The 13182-nt window shown below is 46.2% G+C and overlaps 1 protein-coding gene across 1 annotated transcript in view; it reads right to left on the bottom strand.

The window, feature by feature from the left end:
- The window catches only part of LOC131916084 (multidrug and toxin extrusion protein 1), a 38471-nt gene that overhangs the window by 8865 nt on the left and 16424 nt on the right, over positions 1 to 13182 (bottom strand). Inside the window, exons 7-14 of the mRNA XM_059269381.1 lie at positions 12921 to 13018; positions 12555 to 12652; positions 12362 to 12475; positions 12215 to 12282; positions 8758 to 8866; positions 8560 to 8635; positions 1876 to 1945; positions 1483 to 1615 (exon numbers count right to left, since the gene is read on the bottom strand). Coding sequence (XP_059125364.1) covers positions 1483 to 1615; positions 1876 to 1945; positions 8560 to 8635; positions 8758 to 8866; positions 12215 to 12282; positions 12362 to 12475; positions 12555 to 12652; positions 12921 to 13018 — 766 coding nt within the window. The remainder of the gene's footprint in view (positions 1 to 1482; positions 1616 to 1875; positions 1946 to 8559; positions 8636 to 8757; positions 8867 to 12214; positions 12283 to 12361; positions 12476 to 12554; positions 12653 to 12920; positions 13019 to 13182) is intronic.

Consider the following 13182-nt stretch of genomic DNA (forward strand, 5'->3'; position numbering starts at 1 on the left):
TCAGGATGCAGAGGCAGGTGGCTTTCTGTGAGTTCTAGGCCAGCCTGGTCTACATAGTGAGTTCTAGCCTAGCCAAAGTTATATAATAAAACTATTTCTTAAAAAAGAGTAAATTTCAGATGTATCATTTATTGTATAAAATGATAACATCACAAGGAGATGGAAAATCTAATTACCTTGGCCTTGAACAGTCCACGTTGTCTGCATACATCAAAGCAGCACTTTGTGCTCCATAAATGTTCATAATTGTGTTTATCAATTAAAATAACATTACTAAAAAATGTAAAAGAGACTGAAGTATCTCCTTAGTATTTTGTACTGATTGCACATTACAATAATAATATTTTGGAAATGTTGTGTTAAATAAAAATACTACTCAAAAAACTAGACTCCTCTAAAGTGTTTCCTTTGGCCTTGTCCTGGGCAGACCCAAGCCACGAACAATGTCAGAAACGCAGCCAAATATCATCTGCGCCTTCACGGCCACGGAACTCTGGCGCTCTCCTTCTGTGAAGAACTCCAATATTTTTCATTAAAATATTATTGAACTTGAGAAAAAGGAGTGACACACTTAATTTTGTGGGACTGGAAGTCCTCCACAGCTATCAGATGACGCCTGAGCACCTCCGAGCCCGCCACATACTGACGGACTCAAACAAACCATGCCTAAGCCAGCCACGACTTTACCCCAAAGACAACAGTTAGGTTTTCACATAACCATTTACTCATTGCCAATGCGTTCTCAGTTATTATTTTAGAAACCAAAGCTGGACGGTTATCTAGTTCCCTACTTTAAAAAAAAAAAAAAATGAACTCTGATCATTTCAGAGCGTGTGGGTTCAGCTCCTTGCTCCAAACACAGCAAGGTCGTACAGAGGAATCTGCCCCAGCATCCTTCGCTCTGCATTCGTCCCATGTGTCCCTCTGCAAGTGCGGAGCAGAGGCTGCAGAGGGTGACAAGGGGACAAGGAACCCACCGCCAGCCCTGCTCCGTGCTGAGTACACAGGGTACTGTTCTGGGAAGTCTGGTGTCCAGCCCCATGCATCCTAACCTAGGGCTTCTCCACATCACCCCAAACGCCTCAATACACCAGGAGAAGGCCTTGGTACTGAGGTGTCATGCTAGGGGCCTCACAGTACTATGGACCCTCGTTCAAGAAACAGGACAAGGTCTACATACAACATGTTTCCCAGTGCTTCAGAGGTCCTGGCCATCAAGTCCTGGGACTAAGGACTGGCTGATTCAGAATGAGGAGACTATGAAAGACCCTTTACCATACTCCACTGACACATGGGCAAGAGGGGGGTGACCAGGCAGCACTGGGTTCACAGTCACGTTTCACCCACTGCCTGCACACTCACTCTCTGACAAGGTACAGGAGTGTGGGGAAAGTCAGGGCAGAGGAGTGAAGTTTCCCTGCGCTTGGACATCATCCCCTGGGCCTGTGGACAGCTGACCTGTCTTCCCACAGTTAGGCTTACCTATCACTCCCAGCTTGGCTGCGAACATCAGTGCAATCCCGATGGGGAGGCCAATCACATAATACCCGATGGCGTTAACGATGGCTCCAACCTTCTGGTTTCCAGTGCCCCTCAGAACACCACCACAGGTACACTGTGGGCAGGTGACATCCATCAGTACGAACACCGCTGGTGCTTCTAAAGACCCCGCCTCCCAAGCATAGAAAGCCTCTCTGTGGTCCTCAGACTTGAACACGATTCTAATAATGCTTTGCAGAAGTGACATGGTAACAATCAACAGTAGCCCCTCTAGACCACTCTAGCCTCTCTTCCCACTTGAAATTCAGCATAATCCGAGGAAATAGCTTACGCAGACCATGGAAGCGTGTGGGGGAAACCAGGCTCAATACTCACAGCAAGACTTTCAAAGAGGTGGGACGCAGCGTAAATGGGGACCACTTGAGCCACCAAGGCCACGATGTCTCTGTCGGAAAAACAGAGCACATGGTAATTAGTGAGAAAGAAAGGGCCAGAAAGATGGCTCAGTGGTTAAGAGCACTTGTTTTTTGCAGAGGATCCAGGGTCTATTCCCAGCTCCCACATGACAGCCTTATAACTGCCTCTGACTCCAGTTCTAGCAGGTTTAAGAGCCCCTTCCGGCTTCCATGGGCACCAGACATGCATGTGGCACCAGACACAGGCAAACATCCACAGGCATAAAAAAGGAAAAGAATTGAAGGGCATGGATCCCAGGAGAGGAGGCCCCACGTGCACCCTCGCTCAACAAGGCCTGGGCTCTTTGTCCAGCTGCCCTGATGTATTCACAGCAGCCCAAGTGGGGCCAGGTCTACCGCTGTGTGACACACATCAGAAACCAATTTTCTAATATAGTTTATAGCTTTTAGGGGAAAAATAAAACCCATGCAATCCATTTAGTCAATTAAAACCAACAGAATGATTTAGTACCCATCCACCCACCAAAAACAAAGCTTAGATTGCACTTGCCACTCTCCATTTAACCCAATTCCTGAGGCAGATCTTGGATGCACATCTCAAGAGCTGTCTGAGTGATGCATTACAGAGCAAGCATGCACGTGCTGTCTGTACAGAGTGCGGCTCAGTGGCAGAGCATCTGCCTAGCATGCATGAGTCCCTGGGTTTGGTCCTGGCACCATCAAACAATACATGTTCTTCCCAGTCAACCAAGCATGGTAAGAGTATTCCAGGGTTCTCACTTCTACCCTACTTAGTGGGCTTTACCCGTAATGCTACAGATTTGTATTTTAATGCCTACAGGTAAAGGGAAAGAAAAAAAAAATGCTACCAGGTAAAGCACCCTCAGAGGCACTGATTGGGGAAAAAAAAAAAAACTGTCTAGCAGTGGATATTTGCTGAGTGAATGAATTAAGAACCCAGCATGGGACTGGATGGTCTCTTTCTTCCCTCAAACCAGCACAGGAATACAGTTATTTGTTAAAATAAAGCTTTGGATGAGAAGTATATGCAAACAAGTCAGATGACTACTGCCTCTCAGGCCACACCATGACTGCCCTGTCTCCACAGATGCCAATTCTTACCACTCTTGTGTTTGTCTAATGCTCATGGAAGTAGAAGCAAATACAAATGGATACGATGAGACTCCCCTTGCGCGGCACACGGGCCCTCCTCTAAGCCTGCTCTGGCTTTTTCTGCCTGTAGATGACATTCTCTCTTCTAGTCCACTGAAATGTACTTGCAATGTGGTGCTGCTCAGTCCTGTCTTCTAAAATTTCATCTTGAGTTTTAATTTTTTTCCTATTTTAGGGGTCGGGGGAGTGGCGATGCATAGACCTGACGCAAGGCCGTCTATGTGCACACTAAAGACGTGCTCTCCCACTGAGTCACACACCCAGGCCCTTTGGACTTTTAAACAGATAAGTCACTCATTTTTACAGCACCAAGGGTCAAACCAGGGCTTGCAGTTTATAAAGCACTGAGCTGTGTCTCCAGCCCTATTTGGGGGTTTTTAATCAGTTTTGGTGACTGGGAATAGTCTGGTTTTCTTTGTGTGTGTGAAAACTGTCAGATTTGGGTGCCGTGTGGACACATTTGTTTCACAAGAAACGCAGAGTTTCCTTTTCTGTGCTTTGGAAGGTGAAACATCACTAGAATTATCTATATTTTAGTGATCCAAAAACTTTCTCCCTTGGAATCTTCTGGAATCAGTGATTTGGGGGAGAGGTTTAAAACAAATTTCCCTTCTGGAAAGGAAACCGCTTTCTTTAGATCTTTAGATCTTCAGTCTTTTCTAGGGTAAATTTTGGTCCACTATTATTCTAGGGAATTTCTTCTTCTGTGGTTTTTGTTGCCCTTGTTTTGTCCTTTATTGTCACAGGACCTCACTATGTACCCCAGCCTGACCTCAAGCCTGTTATCCTCCTGCCTCAGTATCCTGAGTGGGGGAATTGAGGGCATGTGAGACTATGCCTGCCTTGGTTCTTCTAGGTTTTAATTTTCCTTACAAAAAGAGATTGTGAGAACCAATCTCAGGATTTTTTTTTAAATGATTGTGTGTGTGTGTGTGTGTGTGTGTGCGCGCGCGCGCGCGCCTGCTTGCCTACCTGTTACAAAATTTACCCTAGAAAAGACTGAAGATATAAATAAAATGATTTCCTTGTGAGAAATAAGAGACACTTGTTTAAAAATGCCCTTCTGTTAGAGTTACAGAACTACCACTTGGACCACATCCTTGGCTGGAGATGGGGGCAGAGGGAGGGGAGATGGGAGGGGAATAGAGCCTGGGCTGTATCTCACCAGCAGATGGATTAGGTTTACCCATCATCTCTTTGTGTTCTCTTCACGGTGATCAGCTGAGGTAGGATCTATCTGTTTCACTTATTCTGCCCATGGGTTGGTCATGCACACAGAATGACAGGGATACATTCTGAGAAACGTCTTATTATCCAATTTCATTGCTATGTGAGCATCACAGAATGAGGTCACATAAACCTAGATGGTTTAGTCTGCTACTGGGGGTTGGGATGGATATGAATCTGTCCCGTCTGTCTATTGCCGTCTGCTGTTCCTAGGGCCTGATAAACAAAATGACATGAAATGAAATCCAGCATGAGAGAAAATGCTGGGATTGAGGGACATGGTGTATGCATGTCACAGAGCCGCTGAGGGTATAGCAGGGCGTGTGGTGCAAACTTTTTATAAGTAGAAAGAATATACTCTAAATGATTAAATGTAGAGGGGAGTGGGAGCTGAGTATGATCAAAGTATAGTATATACATATGTAAAAATATAATAATTAAATGTATTTTTAATTGTTCATTATTATTTTATGTGCATAGGTGTTGCCTGCACATATGTCTGTGTACCACATGTGTACCTGGTGTGCCCTTGGAGGCCAAAAGAAGACATAAGATTCCCTGGAACTGGAGTTACAGAGGTTTGTGAGCTGCTATGTGGGTGCTGGGAACTGAACCCAAGGCCTCTGGAAGAGCAGCCAGTGCTCTTAACTGCTGAGCCATCTCTCCAAATGCATTTTTTTTTTTTTTTTTTACTGTGTTCCAGGTTTCTTTATCTAAGAACGAAGTGATAAGTGATACAGGATCAAAATTAAGAGCATCATTGAGCTTCGGCTTCCTGTCGATCATCTCCTCCCACCCTCCCAGGACCCACCCTTGTGCTTCAAGTCACTCTTCAGTAAATGAAGAACCTGATCAGCCTGCTGGCGGGACACACCCAAGCTCTATCCCCCACCCAACCCCCGGCCTTCTCCCCTCCCTCTGCCCCATCTCTGGGCAGGGCAGGAGCCTCAGTTTGAATGTGTGGGAGAGCTCAGAGCAGTGACCAGGACTGAAAAGTCTTTTTTTTTTTTTTTTTTTTTTTTTGGTTTTTTCGAGACAGGGTTTCTCTGTGTAGCTTTGCGCCTTTCCTGGGACTCACTCGGTAGCCCAGGCTGGCCTCGAACTCACAGAGATCCGCCTGGCTCTGCCTCCCGAGTGCTGGGATTAAAGGCGTGCGCCACCACCGCCCGGCTCAGGACTGAAAAGTTGAGCATGGTGAACCATACATAGCCTGGGGTGACAAAATGGGGTCCTGGGAGCAGAAGAAAGGATACAGGGCCCCTAGGAAAGGGGACTCTGTAACGCTGGATTGTTTGCCCTTCTGGCGAGGGTCATATCTCCTGGAACTTCTTGTTGGCTTCCTCCGCCCCCTCCTCCAGCAGGGGGCGGGGCCTAACCCGAGTTCTTGAAACTGATCTGGCTGAATGCCGTTTTAAAGAGTATCCCCAGGATGACCTCACATCGACCCCAGGAGAGAGCACAGTAGCTCTCTCCTCCAGCAGCTTGGAGGATGGTTTCTGTTCTTTCTGCAGAGGCTTTACACTCTGGATTCCTGGGCGGGGAGGGGACGGCTTGCGAGGGGGCGGGGTGGGGGGGGGCAGCTTCGGCTTCTCTACTCTCACAGTCCCTGAGCGGACAGTATGGTGTCAGCTCCTGTTTGGCCATCCCGCTACAAGGTCTCCAGGCCAACCTGGGACACTAGGCCCACTCGAACCTGAAATCCACAGTACACCACCCCTCCACAGAATTCATATGGTGGAAGGCACAAGAAGTCTCTCTCTGAGCCTGGCCCAAGCCCATGTCCATCTTTTGAGAAAGAAAAACAGAGAGCTATTTATGGTTGCCTTCCTCATCCACCCTGAAGGGAGTAATCTGTGGAAGGATGGCTGAGGCTGAGAAAATGTCAGGCTACCATCCAAAGACAAAAGGGAAACCGGTGAGGAGGAGACTGAGGCAGCTGAATCTATTCCAATAGCTTTTTGAATCCACGGAGGAAGAGCCAGTTGGCAATTTGTGATGATTGATAAAGGTATCCCAAATATGAAGGGTCTCTGTGACATTTCTCTATGGTCAGAACATCCAAGCTAGCCTTCCTGAGGAAGACAAAAAACAAAAACAAAAAAAAAAAAAAAACCCTGCCGAGCACAGGACGGATTTGTTTGTCTCTTCAGCCATCAATTTAGCACCAGTCCTAAGACAGCTCACTGATGAGATCTTTAACTATGTGACAAATATATTCTAAAACTCTGAAAACCAGGCAGTTTGGCAGATCTGAGACACCAAGGTGACTCATCACTAGGCTGAGCATCCCGATGGATTACCCAGGACCAAAGTGCTTTAGACCTCAGGTATAGTCAGTCAGATGTTGGAATATTTGCATAGACATTATGAACCATCCTGAGGAGGAGACCTAAGTCTATATGCAGAATCCATTTCTGTTTCACATTGTCAGGGGTACATCCCTGGGCTTTCTAGCAGCCACTTGGCAGTCTTCCGGCTGCCAGCAGGCTCGAGCCTGAAATCTAACTGTTGATCACAGGTGCAGCAGCAGCTGCAGAAGAAGAAGAAGAAGAAGAAGAAGAAGAAGAAGAAGAAGAAGAAGAAGAAGAAGAAGAAGAAGAAGAAGAAGAAGAAGAATAATTCAGGCTGAATGAGAAGGGAATTGTCAGGGATCCTTCAGGGACCTCCGGATGTGGTTGGGCTGTTTTAACAAGTATCTATGGAGACAGACCTGCCCACCTGATTGCGAACTCCAGCACCTTTTGGTGGGCTCAGGGTTCTTCCCTGCCTCTCCAGGTTTGATCATTCTTCTTCAATTATTTCTATTGTTGACCCTATTTTCTTTTTTTCTTCCTTTTTTCCTTTTTCTTAGATTTATTTATTTATTATGTATACAGTGTCCTATCTGCATATACGCCTGCACTCCAGAAGAGGGTACCAGATCTCATTATAGATGGTTGTGAATCACCATGTGGTTGCTGGGAATTGAACTCAGGACCTCTGGAAGGGCAGCCAGTGCTCTTAACGGCTGAGCCATCTCTCCAGCCCTGTTGACCCTATTTTCATACCAATATTCAGCCAATCACAGCCAGTACCCTACACATTTGGGCTTCTGAGTACAGGGGCCTTTGGAATTCAGTGGAGGAGGAAGAGACAACTGCCTTCAGGATTCACTGGGACAGACTCACCTGGGACAGAGGCCTCCTTGGCAGGAGCTCAGGTGAGCTAGCCTCCAGGACTCCATCTGCAACTGTAGGCAGAGGGGACTTGTTCTTGCCTCAGCCTCCAAGACTCCACTCCACACTTCAGATGAGGACCTCATTGTTCCCACAACAGTTTTGAACCCCTACTTGTCAAGACCACTCAACACCCCATAGAGCTTCTGCTCTGGAGATGTGCAGAGCTGTAACACGGCTCAGACCTGATCCTTGCTGGACCAGGGGCAGCTCTTGGCATCTTAAAGCTTTTGGGAACTCTGAGCTACAACGCTTCTCAGAGCTGTAACAGCGCTTGGTTAGTATCGATCTATTTTAAGTTGTCTTATCCCATTTCATATTGTTAATCCTGAACTGACAAAAGTATTCCTTATTTATGGTATGTTGGTGCCTAGATGCTTTCAGATTTTCAAGCATTCTTTTTTAAATTAGGGGAATAGGAAATGTGGCAAATGTGGCAGGGGAGAATTCTACCACTAAACAACCAAATGCAAACAGTAGTATGGAAGACTTTAAAAAAGAAAAAAAAAATACATGGGAGTTCACAAGATGTCGCAAGCCTGATGACCTCAGTTCAGTCCTCAGAATCCATATGGTAGAAGGAGAAAATTGTCTCCTGCAAGTTGTCCTCTGACTTCTATCTATCTATCTATCTATCTATCTATCTATCTATCTATCTATCTATCTATCCATCCATCCATCCATCCATGCATCCATCCATCCATCTAACCATCTATCTATCTATCTCCCTTACACACACACTAAATGTAATTTAAAGCAATTTTTTTAAAAATTCATAACTATCATGTCCATTGAAATCATACTGTCACCACCAATTCCCACTAACTTGAGATTCAGATTACAAATTGGTTTCTCTATCTCAGCAATCAGGGTCTTCTCAAGTAAATCAGTGAGGTTTCTGATCTTGCAAATGACTCGGAACACCTCGCCAAGATGCAGCTACTCCAGGGAGCCACCCGTCGTGATATATCCACCTAATCTATTTCTTCATCACAGACCCCACATGTTAAGAACACCCCAGCACTCACCGGTCGGTAGTGAAAATGTAGCCCACAAGATCCTTACAGCCTAGCAGCACAGCACAGAAAGTCACAGCAAAGATCTCTGGAGGTAAAGCAGAGAGGAAAGGGCGCAGTGAGCAGGGAGGTCACAGAAAGTGGGGAGGCAGGTTACCCCATGCACAGCCTGCGTGCACCAGGAGCCTGGGGCAGTGGGGGTATAAGCACCTGTGACTATCAAGGAAACTGCTGACGACTTCTTGGCCTGTTCAATGTTTCCAGCACCCAACGCATTTCCCACCCGGACGTTGGCAGCCACGCTGAAGCCTGCAGGGATCTAAAGTGAAAGAAGACACAAGAAAACTGTACTTGAGACACCACAGACAGAACAGCCTCTGCTTTACACCTCACTGGCCAAACAGGTCCTAAGGGCTCTGGAAACTCTTAGCAACTTCTCTTTGGCCTAGCTAGATGCCCTAGGCTAATAAAGAACCTACATCTCCAAGTTAGGATTCTCAAAATTAGTTAGGCTCTTCTGCAGGGTTTCCAACCTCTGCCATGGGAGGGAGGACCCCACACAATTACATTTGGCCTCTGGGATATAGGGGAACAGTATGCAGGATGGGCTGACCAGAGTCCACTCTGGAGTCTGTTATGAAAGGTGGAGAGATTCCACTTGCAAAGCAGAAATGTTACTGAAGAAATACCAGGAAGGGGCATTGCCTTGTAACAAGGTAGGGGTTCTGCAGCCAGACTGCCTGGATTCAAGTCCTGACATGTCTGTACTTATTACTCATGGGACACTAAGCCAATTGCTTAATCTCTGATGCTTTGTTCTATCTGTACAAAGGTTCTAGAAATGGAGATTTTACAGAGCTCATATGGCCAGCTGCTTAGATAGTATCTCATGCGTAGTGAATATCCAATAAAGATTTTCCATGAATAGCTATACATTTACCACTTGAGTCACTAATAATAACTTTTAAAAGAGTAATCACTTATTCGAGTGTGAATGTTGCCTTACGGGTTGGGATATCTATGAGGGATAAAGGAAATCTAATCCACCAAATAAGGAGCATAGAAGAAAAGGGAGATTGGATTCCCATCTTCAAGGTTGTCACTATAGTGACAAGCAGATTTTCCAGCCATTTCTTCACAGAAGGGAGAGACAGGAATGCAACATGAAGAGAGTTGTCAGCGGCAATTTGACCACACACCCCTGATTAATGCCCAGATAATGTGTCTCCTGGCATGGTGTCCTGAGAAGGACGCGGCATCATTTTTTTACAGAATCCCCGCCTTAAGTGGAGAATCTGGACTTAGTTAGGACGAAACAGCTATAACACCTTGAGGGGAAATGTCTCAGTCAAGAGAGGCGCAGAAAGGCCACGGCTCTGTTCCCAATTAAAGGACATTAATGATTAAAGGACATTAACAGGACGTGTCTCTTTCACGCCAGAGGGGAAAGTTACAGAGAACATCATTAGAACAAGTGATGGCAGACGGCCAGGGAACCTGGATGTGCGGCACTGTGAGCCACTGTGCATCCATAGAGAAGGTGCACAGCCTTCTCTGAACTGGGGAGAGTGCGCATGTGCTTTTATGTGCCTGCAGAGAACAGAGGACAAGATATGCGAAAAGCATATATATAGAGACCTGTAAGCATTTCTCTTTTTATTTTATTTTTTATTTATTTTCTAGTCAGGATTTCTCTGTGTAACAGCCCTGGCTGTCCTGAAATTCACAGAGATCTGCCTGCCTCTGCCTTCCGAGTGCTGGGATTAAAGTCATGCATCACCATGCCCAGCAGTGTAAGCATTTGTCTTTTGTTTTTGTTTGTTTGTTTTGTTTTTTCCAGACAGGAAAAAAAATCAGGAAATCACATAAAGATATTTGTCCTAGGAGATATCCTGAGGTGCTGTTGATCTTATTAAAATAATATAGATTAAATATTGGGCAGTGGAAGACTGGCTTAGATATAATGGACTCATGGACTTCAAGCATTGATAAATAAATGTACTTAACTAAAATATGAGATATAAGTAAAATATAAAAACATGAAGTACAGATTTAAAAATATCTTCCATAGGCAGTAAAAATAAAAATATATGCCCCCAAGGAATAGAGGTAGAGCACTGACCTAGCATGCTTGGATCCCCAGCCTTGCCAGGGGGGAAAAAAAAAACCAAAGAAGTGTGTATGCCCTGTATATTTTAAATATAAACAATGGAGAGTAGAATGTTAGCTGGCTGAGTCCTTCTTCAAACTATAAATGCCCCTTTCTTTCCATTTAAAAATTTTTCTTTTATTTGCACAGTGCTGGGGATGAGCCTCAAGCATGCTGGGCATTCTCTACTACAGCATGGCATCCTCCTCCCTTCTCTAGCTCTCTGTCTGAGAGGTGCATGCTATAGAAGGAGCCCTTCAGAATTTCAGGTTGAAACTTTCTGTAACACAAATTGACAGGAAAGCCTCTAACAACGTATTTTCTAGCATGTCAGAATCTCCTTCACTTTTAAGGGTGAGCATGCACACACTTGGTCCACCCATCCCCTCCACTGACGGTCAGACACTCAGGCAGCACTGCTGGGGATGTCTTTCTGTATGCTGTGAATGTGTTGCTCTGATTGATTGATAAATAAAATGCCGATTGGCCCGTAGCCAGGCAGGAGGTATAGTATAGGCAGGATAAACAGAGAGAGTTCTGGGAAGTGGAAGGCTGAGTCAGGAGACGCTGCCAGCCACCACCACCATGAGAAACAAGCTATAAAATACTAGTAAGTCACAAGCTATGTGGCAACTTATAGATTAATAGAAATGGGTTAATTTAAGATATAAGAACTAGATAGCAAGAAGCCTACCACGGCCATACAGTTTATAAGTAATACAAGTCTCTGTGTGTTTACTTGGGTCCAAGCAGCTGGCTGCAGGGCCGCGGGAGCTGAACAGAACCAGGAAAACTTTAGCTACACAGCACCCCTTAACTACAGGCAGTAATGTCTCTGTGAATGTGGTGTGCACATAGCTGTCCAAGTCCCTGTTTCCCATTCTTCTGAGCCTCCAGGAGACAAACATACATGTCGGGCACAGTGTGTTGAGATGTGGAACCAGCATGGAGCTGACTTTGGTGACCAGACCTCCATTCCATACCACTCCACCCCCAGGGCATTGCCTGGGGACAAAGAAAAAGATTCTGACAGTGTGAAAACAGAGTCAACTACTTTAGGTCTGAACTGGACCAGAGACCAAATTTGCAGATCGTGTGGGGTTTCTGCCCACCCTATCTCCTTCAGCTTACAAGGAGGCCCGACCATACCAGGCATAAAGGGCCTGTCCAGGCTCCAAGTTGACTTTGTGAGGGAGGGCAGGGCTGGAACTCAGGACCTTGTGAGTACTAGGCAAACATTCTACCACCGAGATATTCTCACCATTTTTTGTTTTTGTTTTTGTTTTTTTTTTAACTTTGAGAAATTATCTTCCTCCTTAGTAAAGTCCAGCCTTGAGCTTATGAGTTCCCTGCTTCATCCACTGAGCAACTGGAATCACATGTCCATATCATCAGTCCCTGCTCAGGAGGGCACTTTATGTCTAGGAACCATTTCATACAGTATACCACTGTGGGACTCTTAGGATAGAAAACAAGACACCTTTACCACAGCCACACGACAGGGGCTTGAACACTTACCATGTACACAATGATAGCCAATTCATAGGTGATGGACTGGGCTCCCAACTCCACCATGCCAAGGATACCTGGTAAAGACAGGCAACTGATGCCTTGCCCCAGCCAGACTGTCCCCACCAGCCAGTTCCCACCAGTCTGCATACACACCGCTCAGGAAGCTGCCGACCTCATAGGCCCACCACTCAATGCACAGCATGAGCATGCTGGGCACAGCCAGTTGCAGGAAGGAGGCCCAGTCCTGCAGACACTCCCAGGACCACCCTGCAGGTACAACAGATGGGTTTCCAACATGTCTAACCTTCAGGCAAAAGCCACAGACCAATCAAAATGTAGTCTTTACCTCCCCAGGTGGCTTGATGTAGTTTTCTCCAGATGATGTAGAGGAACAGGAGGATGGCCAGGGCATACTGGGAGATGGTGTTGGCCATTGCTGAACCCCTGGGAAGACCAGCAGGTGTGGGTGGACACTGTGCTCCATCCTCTCCTCCCTGGCTCAGTGCGTTGGGGAGTCATGTACCCCTTCCTCACTGTGCCCTCCTCCACCACAGACCCTGAGATTACTTCTATTTAGGGCAGCATCCCCTTCACTCCAACAGCACTTTCCAAAGGGCATAAGAAGGCCACACTCACACCAGCTAAACTGCCCTCTTTCCCTTGGAAAAGGCTAATGCAGCCCCCCCCTTGCCCAAGAGGAAGCTGGACTCACATCACCCCAAGATGCAGCTGATGGAGAAACACATAGTTGGCCAGGGCATTGATCAGGTTGGCTGCGATGCCTGTCACAATCTGAGGCAGAACAATGCCCTGGAACAAGGAGACACATACATGACTTTACATGCTGAAACACCAGGGAACTTGGGCATAACAGGAGCAGTCATCTGGGGATGCCTCTCCCCTTCCCGCTCTCCCCTCCCCTCTGGCTCTTCCTCTTTGCTGTGAGCAAAGAGAGAGCTCTGGCCTCCAAGGGG

The sequence above is a fragment of the Peromyscus eremicus genome, chromosome 8a, assembly GCF_949786415.1.
Source record: "Peromyscus eremicus chromosome 8a, PerEre_H2_v1, whole genome shotgun sequence".
In the NCBI taxonomy this organism is placed as follows: Eukaryota; Metazoa; Chordata; class Mammalia; order Rodentia; family Cricetidae; genus Peromyscus; species Peromyscus eremicus.